Raw genomic sequence first — 12,701 nt, 5'->3', positions numbered from 1 at the left:
TGACCACGGGGAGCGTGATGTGTAATTACAGAGTGACCCCTGGCTGCCCCCTTCCTAATCCCAGCCCCTCCTTCACAGCCCGTGACAGCTCTCCTGTTGCCCGTAACCTGCTCGCACACATAGCTCGTTAGCCGCGGCACCTGTCAGAGGATTGGCGATTGTCAAAAGTCACCACTGAATCTTTCCTGTGGGTAGTTTAGGAGCTTCTGTAACTGGGTCATTATTAACACGCTCGATGAAATCAAACCTAAACTTTTTCTCAGCGTTAATCGGATGAATTTTTATATCAGACCATCAAAACTCTTGAGGGCTTGAAAGATGTTGTGGAATTTACCAAAGTGCCACAGTGGGAACTCCCTCGTTCTACGTGTGTGTGTGCGTGTGTGTGTGCGTTCGCGTGTCTTGCTCTGCTGCTCTCTCTCCTCTTTCTGTCAAGATGCTGATCTCTCTGTTGAAAAATCAATGCCCCTCCAACACCCACCCACCCCTCCTCTTTGCTCTCTCTCCATCCAGCCATGTATCCCTCTCCGTGCTCCTGGATCTACACCAAAATCAAGCTGTTAGTCAATCTGCTGTCCGCACGCACACACACACACACACACTCCTTCACAGGTCAGCGTAGTTTTCATTCTACTCCCGGGTGACATCGCTGTGTTGTAATCTGGCTGGATGGGGTGTGTCATATGGAATAACTCCTAACCGTTAATGCGCACCACAACATCCTGCAGCTCCACATGTGGATCACGGCTCAATCAAGTGGTCTTATCAGTTAATTTGGTTATTAATCAACCCTTTCTTGCATGAACTGGCACATGTGTCCTCTGAAGGTGTTGTTATGCACTGGCAAAACTCATGCACGGTGTTAGTCAACAGATCTAAGCATCATATTAGAGTGGATCTTTAGGAATGTCTGTTTCTCTTTAGATTTGACTTGATTTCCCCCATGTGGGTTTCCTTTCATCATAAACTTCTTTGTTCCTCGGCATGCCTGATGATCTGGCGGCCATCTTGATTTTGTTTTGTTTTTTGGTTGATGTATTTTTTTGCACGTGGAATAACCATGAAAGTGTGAAGAGAGACCCAACATCCTCCTCCAGCAGTTCGACAGTGGCGGGGAAGCGGTCAGGTATATAGGTGGTAGGAATAGCGTGATGATTCTGATGACATTGCTAATCAATAACATTCTTCCAAACTCATTCCCATCACATTTTAAGCCAGGCTAAACATACCTGCTTCTGTCAGCCACATTAAATGACACCTGTAATTTAACGTCCACTGCAGAGGACACGTAAACGTTATTGTTCCATAAATCAGCGGCTCACATTTATCTGCCTCACATCCTTCATTTCTCTCTCATTTCACACTGGGCTGTACAATAGTGCTGCTGTTTTTTATGATACAGCCCTCCGTGCGCGTGTGTTTGCGTGTGTGTGTTTCAGTACGGTGGCGGCACAGCAAGCAAAAGTAAATGGCTGAGATTATGTGGAGTGATTGAATAGGGACGGTGTTCTTAATTGAGTTGTTGTCTCCTGATGTTTCTTCGGCCCCTGCACTGACAGGAGCTTTGTTGCGCCGATGAAAAAGTTGTTTTGCTCCTTTTTTGGGGTTGAATGTCTGCACCTTTGGCTTGACTGTGACTTTTTATGGTGTTTCTTTGGGCAGATCGTGCGTTTTGATCATTTTTTAATAGCGCGGGCAAACACGTGGCTCTGTTGGAGCTTGTCTTGGGTTCGTACGGCACACATAAAGCAACCACGTCAGTTTCCCCCCTCGGCTCTTCTCCTCTCCTTCTCTCCTCCCCCCTCTCTGCAGAGATGTGATTATTCCTCCTCTGAGCACCAGTGATCTAAGAGCTTCTGTGCATTCTGTGCGTGCGTGATGAGTGTTCGGTGACTGCGTGGCGATCTGAGCGGCTCTGTGCCGCATATTGTGTGGCACAATTCACGGACCGCGTCTCCAGATGAATGCCTCCATTCACAAATACAGCCTCTCCATTAGCCGCAGCCCTTGGTGCCTTGTTGTTGTCTTTTCTTGTTCTCTGCGAGGGGAAAAAAAGGCAATTAAAATAGGACAAAAACAAGCTGGAACACGAGTGGTTTACCTGGAAAAATAAAAAGAGAAACAACAGGAAGTGGTGTCTTCAGGGTCCACGTTCTCTCCTTGAACAATCACAGCCAAACTTCATTTCTCTGGATTGTTTCTTTTTTTCTTTGCATACCATAAATTGAAGAATTTCCTCACAAGCGTTGAGGTTTAAGAGATTCTTAAGTGGAACTACTCTGAGCATTCGTGTTTTGCTAAAAAAGTACATTTTAAGATGAAAGCATCATTTTCCTCTAAAGAGGTTGAATATTTCTCTGACAATATCAGTCAGTACATCGATTCAGGAGTGATTTTTAACATCTATTACAGGCTGATGTCCACCCTGTCCACAGCTAACATGCTAAGCTGTCCACTTAGCATTATATGCGACATGTTTCAACTCTCATGGCTTCTTAGTTAATGTGCACTTCTGTCTGTGTGTCATGTGTTCGGCAAAAATGCAATCAGGCGCATTTACATCACTTTTCTGTGAAATCCTGACACGGCCCTCTAAAAATGGGCCAACCAGCTGCTGTGAGGCTGCAGCATTCCGCCATCGCGGGTTTGTCATTAAAGTGACGCGTTCGCTCCAGACATTTTACTGTCGACGCTCCCCAATAAAGCCCGCTCGGTGTTGCCAGTTGAATGCTCTGAATGGGAAAGAAATCAGCAGGAGGAAAATGGAAGCACCAAAGTATTAAGACAATAACTGACTCAACAAAACCCTGAGAGCAGAGAGTGTGGAAGACGTCAGCGAGATTGGATTACATGTTGTGAACCCTTCATGTGCATCTAGATGCATTTAATCTCTGCTGAAATCCTCTAATATCGATGGAGGTTACACAGGAAATGACATAATCTGGAGCAGCTCTCATCAGATTTCATTACACCAAAATAATAATTGCCACTTTTTCTCTCAAGGTTGATAATTGCTGCCTGTTTTTTAAGCCGCAGCACCGTTTAAACAGCAATCCCATGCCTCGTTTTTTCTTTCTTTGACCTCAGATGGACCCCTGCAGAGCGTTGTTGTCATGGGGTCGCGTCACCCCGTCCCTCACATCCAACAGAAGGACCCCACATCGCGACCCCCTCTGGGCTTGATTCAGTGGATGAACCAGATGGAGAGAGACGGGGCGGTACGGGCCGATGATATCACCGTTGCACCCAGACATCAGGTACTGTACTCCACAGAGCAGGACCACGCACTCGCTGTGATTTACTATTCCAATAAATCACTTGCGGCGCCTAATTTCCTATGGATTTCAATTTCCCCCTGGACATATCTGCATTGATCAGCTTCAGGTGTGAGGATGTGCCAGGCGTCACTCACTGTGACACTGAAAAATGGCTCCGAGAGCACGTGTGTGTGTGTGTGTATGTGTGTGTCGGGGCACTGTGGTGGGATTTGTGCATATGCAGCATTTTTGTTCGCTGCGGCTTTATGACACAAATCCTTGAGTGTGAGTAATAACATCTGAAAATGTCAGAGCTGCGCAGGCGAAAGGGGACTTGAGATATTGTAATTCTGATGGTATCTCCTCGCACACTGTCTCAAAGCCTGATTATGAGGAACAATTAAATATTATTCTTCTCCAGTGTTTGAGGCTGTAGAAAGGAGAATCTCCCCTTTGAAATCAGACATTTACTGATGAACTTTTTTTCTATCAGAAACACATCTAAATCTCTTTTACGCTAATTCTGCATTATTCTCTTACACTCAGGGAAGCTTTTAAAGCCTATCCTTCACGCTGCCTTACAAGCCCAATTACAGCGCTGGGAAAAAGTGGAACGCTCCGAACAGCAGTTAGCTCCGTTTGTTGCTGACCGGCACGTCCTTGCGTTGGGGGCCAGTGGTCCCGGGGCCCGTCGCCGAGTTTTTGAGCCGCCGTTTGGAGGCGACGATGAATCCCGACGACATCTTTACCCCAAGTTCCTCCCCTAGAGGCACATCTGAATGGATCGCAGAGGCGAGGAGGAGAAATAAATTAGAGAAAAGGATAAATCGATGCTTGGCGGAGAGGCAAACAGACCTTCCAACCCCCAGCCCAGACGCACACATACACACACACGCACGCATACACACACACACATGCATATACGCGCACACACGTGGACCTCAGCATGGCTTTTTTTCCTTGGGCTGTATTGGATTGGTATGCAGAGCTGGGGAGAGAGATGCTCAGAAAAAAGACTTGGCCTACAAATGATGTCCTTTGTTTGATCCGTTAGGTTGGGTGTGTGTGTGTGTGTGGGGGGGGGTGCACTGGTGCATTGGATGTGTGTATGTGAGGGGGGGGTCGTCACAAACATCTCTGCCTGTGCGCCTCTTCCTCTAAGGGAGGAGAGAGTGATCAGCTCCAGGAAAACCTGGCTGTCATCTGCGTCTGTTGATGGCACCGAGGGCAGACAGCATGTGGTAAAGGTGTGTGTGTGTGCGTGTGTGTGTGTGAAAGGATAATTCTAAGTTAGTGCTGCTTGTGGGTGGAGGTGTTTGATGGCTTGGATTGCCGTGCCTGGCCTTAATAAACACAAGCGTGTTCACTAATCAGTGTGATTTGGAAACAAAGTGATCAATAGATCCCAGTGGGTTACAACTGGTCACAGCTGAGACAACAGGGCACAATTATCCTCCAGCATTCTTGTAAATGAATCGTCTCACTTTTCATGTCTGCAATCCTTTATTGTCATTGTCTCAAGAGTTATTGTCACCTCGGCTGATACACAGCGTAAAGAAAACAGAACAGAAGAAAGTTGCAATGATCAGTCACCTTTCCCAACCACACAGTTTCATTGAAATGCTTTGATTTCGTCCTCATAACACTGGTTTTAAGAACACTTTATGATAAAGATTTCAACTTGAAATGTTGAGTTGAGTGCAATATGTCAAGTATTTTGAGTGAAATGTGCAGTGTCTCCTACACTTAAGGAATAATTAAGATATTCTAATGTTAAAATGTCCTTACTTAACAGGATGCAGCTGTGCTATTTCCACTAAACAGCACACCTGTAGCCTGCATGAGGGTGTGATAATAACTGCTCTTTTGTGGACCCTTTGCTTTGTGCTTGCATTAGCATATTAGCATAAAGCTGCTAGTGTGGCTGTGGTCTTGTTTAGTTTATTTCTGAAGGATGTTTATCCTCAGATTTAAGCTAAAGTATATATATATATATATATATTTTAGCTAATTTGTGCACAGCAGCAGAAATAGCTGCCTGACCAGCACTCATAAATGTGAGTGCCGTGAAGTTTTTTTTAACTTCAGTCTTACTAGACCGTTCTCCAGCACATGAAGCTGTTTATTTTAGCTTGGGAGTTCTCTTTTTCACTCCGCGTCTTTTTATAGATTTGCTGTTCGTACTGTACCCCCCACTGCGCTTCTATTTCCATGAATGCTGTGAGAAATAATTGAGAGCGCTGTGTACGGCGCCGTCTGTCGCAGCGCTCCCACTTCCATGTGCCTTGTAAATACTGTATCACTGAAATCCCCGGCGTAAGCTGCCGGCTCGGGATTCCTCACAACTCCGAGATGTCAACCCTCACTGGAAACTTGAGCCAAGATCAAAATTGTAACCGCAGCTTGATCGCGGCTCCCGTGGACGCCGGCGCCTTTTGATCAATTTTGAATTTGGATGTTTGTCTTTGATCTTGCCTGGAATGAGTTTTCATCGGAGATTTCTCTTTAATTGCGAGGATGCCGGGACACGGATGTCACAAACCCCGCCGCGTGTGTTGTTGCTGGTGCAACAGATGGACGACCTCGGAGAGTCTCAACAAAGAGCAAATATTTTACAACAGCAGCTATAAAAGGAGAAGATATTAAACTCAGATTAAAGGGCCACTTCGTAGATTAAATGAGTCAACTGTTCGGGTAATTTAACCCAGCAAACCTAATATGGGCACTAATATACTGCCTATATCATGTCTGGCTGTTGGCTGCATCACCGGAAAGATTTTGACTTCCGCCATTTTGGATTTGATCCCCTCAGAACCAGGATGGGATGGTGCTTCTGTGCATCTATGTATTTAGTTCAATGCAATTTTTATTCATAAAGCTAAACATTGTACAATAACAATTGTCTTCACCCTCCTTTGCAATGCCATGACATCATATGATGTGTATTGTTTACTAATGGAAACCAAAAAAAATGGGTTATAGCCTGATGAAGATGCTGTGTGCTAATGTCTGCGTTATTTTTCCTTCCTGTTTTGCAGAGACGCCAGCAGAGCCGTAGCAGCACAGAACCTGGAGCAGAGGGAGGAGAAACCGTGAGGCAGCAGGCAAAGAACTGAGGACACAAATATGAATCATGGGTAAATAAAAGCTGCAATTTTCCTCCGTGCAGCAAGTCAAAAGATCATGAATCAATTCCATGTCCAGTGTTTTGATTGCTTGGCCTCAGAGTGGCTTTAGATTATTTATTGTAGATTCCTAGCTTGGCTTTAAAGCTCAATCACTCTCCCCGCCACTGTAGCACACACAAACATATAAATCTTTCCAAAAAAAAAAAAAAAGTTTCAGGAGCGGCTCTCTCGCTCTCCCGGTTTGCGCTTCTGAAGTTGCAAAGGTTACTGAAAGATATGTTTGTCTTTTTCCACGTCGCTGAAGGGTGAACTCTGTTCAATGCGACGGGAAATGGATTACCAATTCATTGAAGGCGCTGCGTCACTCCTCATTGAGTTGGACAAATAGCAAATTAATTTTTAGCTGCTTAATTTCTCACAGTTCTCCGCTGAATTTCCGATAACGTCAAATTGCCGATCGCAGCCACGTGAGCTCCCTCGACTTTTCATCAGATTCATTAAAAAAAAAAAAAAAGGCGCCGCCGTGGAGACGCTCCGGAGGAAACTTTCCCGTTCCTGCACGCTTCCTCCGCCGCCGCGCAGCTGCACAAACCGAAGTCAAGTGTTTAATTGGAATTAGAGTATTAATATTACGGAGGTGATTGGAAAAGTTACTCTGGAAACTTTTCGCAGGGGCACGGCGACATGAAAGGGGCCGTCTGAGCCAGAGCCGCTCCCTGATGGAGTCAAGTGCAGGTCTGGAGGTAGCGACATTGGATAAAGCAGCAGCGGCGTATTGACAGGGCGGTATTGATGTTTCAATTAGAGCGGCGTTACATAGCGCCGCAGCATGGTAACACGGTGCGTCTCCTGCCATCTGCTCTGCTTCCACGTCTGACGAACGAGGCACGTGGGGCTAATCGAGCCGCACATGAGCGATGGGACCGTGAGATCCCGCTCTCAGACGCACACGCGCGTGCGCGCGCACGCCCTATACGCACGTCCTTATGCAGAAAAATGCAGGGAGGTTGGGTGGGGGGAGAAGAGGGAGAGCTCCTCAGCCCCGCTGTTTAAACAGCCTTCAAACAGCCTATGATTCCTCCCCTTCTCCCTTCACATGTGCCACGGGAGCAGCCAGCAGGTTATTGCTCCGACAAGAAAACAGGCAAAAGCAGCAGATGCACGAGATGAAATTCTTCAAAAAGCTCATCTGACGCAGGGACAAAAAAAAAAAGAGGAGGGGAGGGAGGCTCGCTGTCTCTGCCAGGTTTTCTCGTGCTGGGACACTCTGAAATAACAGTGTGCATTATGCCTGCCATTATTGGCTGCCAAACCACACGAATCAAAGACCTCATTGTGTGGATTACCTCGTTAATCTGTTGATGCCATTGAGTAGTATTGCAGGTGTTAATGTGCCAGGTTTTTTTCCCCCTCCTATCTTCTCTTATTAGGGAGGTGTAGCGTTAGGTTGGTAATCTGCTTTAAATGCTTTCTGGGGAATGAGAATCAACGCCAAGAGAACTGTGTTATGGTGAAGGGCTTTCTCTTAATACAGCACACAGAGGGGACCGGCAAGAGCGAGGCTGCGGCGTCAATGCCAACGGGGACAAGCGAATGAGCTACACGCCCCACGCCACTTGTTGAAATATATGACTGTATGAATAATGAAAGAGGAAGAGGAAAAGTGCTAAAGCAGCCCCACAATGGCATCCATCACAGAGATGCCTCATTGCTCTTCTGTTCTCTCCTGTGGAAAAAAAAAACAAAAAAACGCTCTGCTTGTGTCACTTTGGAGGAGCTAACCAAAGCTCGCCTCTGCAACTGCCTGAGTTGATTTGGAGGTGAACTGTAAGCCAGAAAAAGAAGAGAGAAGGAAGGAGAGAATCAGAGAGAAAGACAGAGGGAATGGCACAGAGAAAGAGAGGTAATCCTCCCTTTTTCTGCTCCCCAGGGTGGTCTCTTCATCCAGGGCCTCAAAGAGGGACAGAATACACCTCCTCACCACAATGGAGGGGACCCATAGGGGCTGTTGCTCTCCGTGTGTGTGTGTGTGTGTGTGTGTGTGCGTGTGTGTGTGGTGGGGGTGCAGCTTTAAGCAGGCCTTTGAGTGGCCTAATTGCATTGGAATACAGCAGTCTGAGAGCTGGCTCAGAACACGGCGGGCTGCTGGAGGGGTTAGCGCCCGCACCTCGACAGCCACACTCAGCAAAAGAGCCCCGGCACAATGCACACAATTAATGCGCTCCCTCTCGTTAACTCTCTCCCCACTTTTTGTCCTCTCCCACTTTTATCTCATTCTCCTCCTTCTTACCCCATATCTTGCTCTTCCCTCGCTCTCCTTTGCCTCACTTACACTCCCCCCCCACACACACACACACACATACACAACCCTTCCCCCCATCTTCCCCACCCGGTATGCAGTCACTCACTCCTCCACCGTATTAATCCTCCCATACAGCCCGTCAATCTCCCACTCTTTGATGCGCACAACAATTACAGTAAGGATGAAAGCCGCGGGTCGGCCACCATTATGTAAGACTTGAAACGAGCCTTGGTGAGAATTATTTATATCTGGACAACTCATCTGAAATCAAACCTTGAGGATGTGACACCTCCGTTCCTCTATATTTTTGTAACTGATTTGAGCTTTGCTTAAAGAAGTGTTCTACGTGTTGTCTGTCACTATAGGTTGGATTCTCGGCTCTCTTTAATTTAGGCTGTAGGATTCACTTCTGGGCTACACTGTGGAAGCCAGAATTCATTTAATTTGAAGATAATGTCCTAAGCTGACGATTAAAAAACACTAAGATGGCAATAATAGGTGCCCTGTTCTTTGTTCAATTTTGATTTTAAAAAAAGTGAACAATTTTAATGCTGATCGGTCAAAAATACCATTTTTTCCCCCAGAACTCTGATTGTTGTTTATTTGGAACTTTAGAAAACTCTTCACCTTCAACTCTTCAAATTTGGGCGCTCAGACTCGGCTGTTCGGTGCTGGAACTCCTCCCCAGATGCACAAACTGCAGACTCTGCACGTTGCGATTATCCTCACTAGACCAGATTATGAAAATAACCCCGAGTTGCGGCCTCACCTACACCGTTCCTGCCGTGGTTATTGGATCCTCCGAGACCTCCACGTGTATTTTATTATTTCTCTCCTGATGGTTGAACGACTGTAATTTCTTAAACTGATGTTACACTCCGCTCCCCCCCACCCCTCTCTCTGTCCTCATCCTTAAACGGGACACTCTGTACAATCAATGGGTTTTTTAAAAACATAACATATTCATGCCCCCACCCCCAGCCCCACCCCCATCCATTCCTCTGATTTTCTTTATTACGCGAGCCGCGTCTTAATAAAATCTAATTATTTCGGCTCGCAGGACACTTTCTAGTGAGAAATTGGCAGAGGGATGTGGGCTGATGTATGGGGAGACGGCCACCTAATTAGAGCGTTAGAAATTGAATCTTTACAGCACATGGGTCATATAATTATCCTACTGTTAATTTAACGCTTACATTCTCCGCTGTTCATTTTTATTCCCTTAAATGTAGTTTGGCATTGGCCCTCGGCTCACAGCTCTCTGCTTTCTTTCTTTTTTTTTGGGAGGGGGGGGGGGGGGTTTCAGCTGCACAAGAGGAGGCAGCGTGGCCCCTAACATTGGCCCCTCTGAGTGATTGAATAACTGAGGACCCCGCAGTCCAAATAACAAGGCTCGCATCATTTATGCATTGTTAAGCCATGTAATTGAAACCAGCCATAGTTTGCATATTACACCATTAAAATAATGTGCTTTGCGTTTCTCCCAACACGACTATTTAAGCCTGTGTGGCGATGTGGTAATTCCTTGAATTACTGCCTAATTACCACAATGTTCTTTTGATTTGGCCGATTTCAATGTTGTGCCACAATAATGGTTAATATTACCAGAATGAATTACTGGGCCGAGCTTCCAAACTTTTCCGATAGTCCGTCAGCGCAGCCGGACTCACATCCAAACATGATCATTAGCCAATAAAAAGCCATTTATTTGAGTTACATGTGGAATCTCCTAAGCTGAGTGTTTTATATCCCTGTTTACATGATTATCAACATCAATGTCACGCATTTTTACAGGTGTTTCATTATTATTGTCTGCGGTTCTTCCTTGAATAACAAAGGTGTGTATTCAAGACTAAAGGCCACGTTTCCAGGCTTTAAAATACTGACGTGCTGATCTAATGTTGGGACTTTAAAGGACAATCGCAACCCTCTATTTAAGTCTCAACTATTTATTTTTACGTTATCAGAGAACGGTGGAACAAATGATCGGGAGTGGAACACGAGCCCGAATGTTGTTCAAAAACATGATGTGTGTCCTTGTATGAACTTTTGGAATATATTAACATTTGCTATGAGAGGGATTTAAGTGTCCTGGACATTTTCAATGTACAAATACTACAGTATTAGGTTTTTTTTGCCTATTTAAATGGAATCCCACAGATAGATATTAAACAAAGTCAAGATATAAATGAACTAATCAATGGCTGTAAAATAAAGTTTTTAATTAGCACTATTTTGTAAATTGAGGCGACTTTGAAGGACTGTACTCGTTGATTTATAGGTTTAATTTGTTACTAGTATGTATTATTTTGTTGATGTGTTGGATTTTTACAGCTCATTGATTAACTAAAATGGAGTTTAATTGCAGTTCTACAGTAGAGGTTACAAAAGGATTCTAATATTTGAAATTACGAGGGATGTGCAAACACGATTAACAACTTTAAAGACATTTGTGTCAGGATTTTTGGGTGAGTCTTTTTCTGCTTTTTTTCCCGTGTTTGCTTTTTGTCACTGCAGCACTGAGAGGAGACATAATCTCTCATCTTTTCCAGTTTTCCGAGCCCTTTCTCTCTCTCAGGGTCCTGTGCTCTTTACTCCTCCCTCCTTTATCCCTGTGAAGGCTTTGTCCCCGCAGCAGAGAGCCTCTCTAAATAGAGGCCTTTAGATGGCCCAGGAACAGGGGAGGCGTGGGGGGGGGCAGAAGCAACGCCGCTGCTGTTGTTTCATTTACCTCTCCCTATGGCAACCAGCAGTGGCCGAGCAGGAATGTCCCCCTCTCTGGACAAAGTCCTGGTCCCTGAAGCTGACACCGAGGGCGACAGCAGCTGGGACAGGATGGTAGGTTGCCCTCCCTCCCTGCCCTGGACTGGAGGCCCGAGTCTGAGTCTTAATCCTCCCCTTCACATGTGTCTCCCTTCACTTTGCTGCAGCAACCAGAGAAGCTCTTCACACACTATTAACTCTAAAAGACTTGTATATAAGAGCTGAAAATAAGTCTGAATCTCTTTTGATGATTGATGGAAAAGACTCTGGAAGACTCTCGGGGCAGGTGCACCACGCTGTGGTCCTGCAGAGATTTCACAGGGCCACAACCAACCATTTACAGCAAACCCAAAGGTTTCCAAAACAATATGACCTCTTAAGAAAAGTGGTTTAAGCTAAATTTAGAGACCCAACTTGTTTCTAGGGAGAATTTTATTTTGCTTGGCGCCACAGAAAAAGGCAAATACAGCCTGTTTGGGTGCAGATGTTTTTATTTTGTATTTTTCAGGGCTGCAAGAAATGTCCAACACATGACAAGACGTCCATTTGTACAAGAATTTTTTTTAAAAATGAATACAAATTACGATTTTGCTGCAGATGTGAAACTAAATAATTGTATTATCTGTGTGCAAGAAACAGCTAAAGTGTTTAAATGGCAAGTGGGTGTTCTGACTGCTAAGAAAAAAGAAAAACAAAACAGAATTTTCCCTTTCTTTAAACCTGATTTAATTATGGTTGATTTTGAATAAAGTACTTTTAAACTAAAATGTGCCTCAATTTCTCCTTTTACCAAACATCTTAGTTTAGCACAACGCAAAACGTCTGACATTTCAGACTGAGAGCATTAGTACGAGACTGTTTGTTGTTCAATCTGCAATTACGCCAGCCTCCCTGTTGTTTTAAAAGGTGCTTTTTGGATAAAAATGATTTTCTTTTTCACGCTTCCAAGTCATTATTGATACGTATAAACATACTCAGCACTTTGGGAAACCATACATATGTTCTTCCAAACATGCAGAGAATGCAAAAATAACAATGTAACACAGAGTGCAAGCAACAATCTGTCCTGGAACGTGCACAAACGCATGCATGTCATCGGATATTATTTTTGATGCAAGCCCTTTCTGAATGAAGTCATACACATTTCCAGTAATACAGCTTAAATCATAATTAACAACTAAATGGCAGTGGAAACCTCAGGAATTATCAGATCCTACGCCACAGAGCTTTGAAATAATTTCGACTACCTGC

The 12,701-nt window shown here is 44.9% G+C and overlaps 1 protein-coding gene across 9 annotated transcripts in view; it reads left to right on the top strand.

Moving 5' to 3' along the window:
- The window catches only part of LOC130533158 (furin-like), a 116,963-nt gene extending 104,746 nt beyond the window's left edge, over nucleotides 1–12,217 (top strand). For 7 of the 9 annotated variants that reach the window (XM_057046354.1, XM_057046359.1, XM_057046361.1 and 4 more), the window contains 2 exons: nucleotides 3,088–3,257; nucleotides 6,296–12,217. In XM_057046354.1, the coding sequence (XP_056902334.1) occupies nucleotides 3,088–3,257; nucleotides 6,296–6,373 (248 nt within the window). In that variant the 3' untranslated portion in view covers nucleotides 6,374–12,217. The remainder of the gene's footprint in view (nucleotides 1–3,087; nucleotides 3,258–6,295) is intronic. The other 2 variants (XM_057046356.1, XM_057046355.1) reach the window with 2 other exon arrangements.
- Nucleotides 12,218–12,701: the final 484 nt, after the last annotated feature.

The sequence above is a fragment of the Takifugu flavidus genome, chromosome 10, assembly GCF_003711565.1.
Source record: "Takifugu flavidus isolate HTHZ2018 chromosome 10, ASM371156v2, whole genome shotgun sequence".
NCBI lineage: Eukaryota > Metazoa > Chordata > Actinopteri > Tetraodontiformes > Tetraodontidae > Takifugu > Takifugu flavidus.
This window is presented reverse-complemented; position numbering and strand designations above follow the sequence as displayed.